A 1,872-nucleotide genomic window follows, 5' to 3' on the forward strand; every position below is an offset into this window, starting at 1 on the left:
GTCGACTATTAAATCAGTCGTCGACGATTTTGATAGTCGACGTAATCGTGACTAGTCGACAAATCGTGGCAGCCCTATAGGCATCCAAGAACAGGTCTCCAGTAAAAAGAGTTAGACATAACCAGGCCCCAGATGTTCAGGTACTCCATGAGCATCTGGCAGCACAAATGACCCAGCTGCTAATGGATGAGACACCCAGAATGGCTAACTGAAGGCCACAGTTCTGTTACCCAAGGACCTCCAGAAGCGACCAGAAGGGACCAAATACCAATAGCCTGCCTCAGTACCACATGGAAGCTCCTGTCGGGCACCATAGAGGCTAAGATGAACAGGCACATGGCTCTCAATACATAAGCGTGGCATAGAAAGGGATAGGCAGAAACACCAGAGGGGCCAAACATGAGCTGCTGGTAGACCGAGCAGTCGTCCTAGACTGCAATACCAGACTGAACTGTGCACTGCCTGGACCAACTACAAGACAGCCTATGACTCAATGGCCCACACATGAATCCCCGCATTTCAACTTTATTTAGTTATTTATTTAATTTTGTACTTTTCCGAGTATTTTGATATTATTAGGATGATTTAAGTTTAACGAGTTAGTTCTGAGTTCATTCTTGCCACGTCTCTGAGTTTGCCCGTCAGACAATCCAGCACATAACAGCAGGGTGCAAGAAGCTAGCAGGCAGGGCATACATGGAACGCCATAACCAAGTGGCCGGCATAGTGTACAGAAACATCTGTGCCGAATATGGCCTGGAAGTCCTGAGGACAAAAGGGTGGTGGAGAATGGTCGAGCTAAGATCCTGTTGGACTTCCAGAAACAGACGGACAGAATGGTGGTGGCTAACCAACCGGACATAGTGGTGGAAGACAGAAGAAAATGGCCGTAGTGATGGATGTACCGGTTCAGAATGACAGCAATATCAGGAAGAAGAAACACAAGAAGCTGGAGAAATACCAGGGGCTCTTTTTTTTTTCCAGAGAAGACACTTTCACCTGTCAACCATTCCATACATAACTGCTTACATCTAATAGTATTGTCTGCTGTTATTGTACTGCTAATTTTAACATTTAACATGTTAACTGAGGCCTGTAAGATCTGAGATGTAGCTCCTCGGTTTTTCTGGAATTTCTCAAAGCTTGTCTGACCTTGGGGTAAATTGCATAGAATGTCAGCTCTTGGGAAGAATAATTCAATTCAATTCAATTTTATTTATATAGCGCCAAATCACAACAACAGTCGCCTCAAGGCGCTTTATATTGTACAGTAGATTGTACAATAAATAATAATAATAATAATAATCTGCTCTAAGATTACTGCTGATGTTTGTTCTTCTTGGCACTGTGTTAACTCGCACCTGACTGTATAGAGTCCTATAAAATCTTGACTTTTCCCATCACTACAGTTAGTCTTGCAAACTGCAACTATACCATTTTCTTTGCAGAGCACAAACAGCAGTTCAGCAGCACAATCCTTCACATCTGTGTCAACGTGGGTCATTAGGCGGACCAACTGGCCTCTGAGGGAGCTGTCCTGCTCAGGTCTGATGGCAACATCCCTCAGTGGAGGTAGGATCTATTCCAAATGTTGAGGTTAGATAAAAAATTGCTGATACAGTTTCCATTTTGTACTTTTTTTTTTTTTTTTTACCTTTTGCCGTATGTAGTGACGCGTCTCCCTGTGTACCCGAGAACTCTCAGTCAGTAGATTCAGTACAGGTGTTAGTTTCTCCTTCAGCTTTTGGCCCTGTGTACAATTAAACAGCTTACATATGTCACTAAAGATGAATAAAAACTGGGTAACACTATATAATAATATAGTGTTAATAGTGTGATAACACTATTAACACTATGTATATATAAAAAAAA

The 1,872-nt window shown here is 42.4% G+C and overlaps 1 protein-coding gene across 1 annotated transcript in view; it reads right to left on the bottom strand.

Annotated features, from left to right (window-relative positions):
- LOC102298977 (synembryn-A) overlaps window positions 1–1,748 on the bottom strand; it is a gene marked incomplete at its 5' end in the record, with an annotated part of 7,669 nt that extends 5,921 nt beyond the window's left edge. The window contains 2 exon segments of the mRNA XM_005952765.3: window positions 1,435–1,579; window positions 1,655–1,748. Coding sequence (XP_005952827.2) covers window positions 1,435–1,579; window positions 1,655–1,748 — 239 coding nt within the window.
- Between the last annotated feature and the right edge of the window lie 124 nt (window positions 1,749–1,872).

This window comes from Haplochromis burtoni, unplaced genomic scaffold, assembly GCF_018398535.1.
Source record: "Haplochromis burtoni strain Fernald_Lab_line unplaced genomic scaffold, NCSU_Asbu1 Contig_2170, whole genome shotgun sequence".
NCBI classification, from domain to species: domain Eukaryota; kingdom Metazoa; phylum Chordata; class Actinopteri; order Cichliformes; family Cichlidae; genus Haplochromis; species Haplochromis burtoni.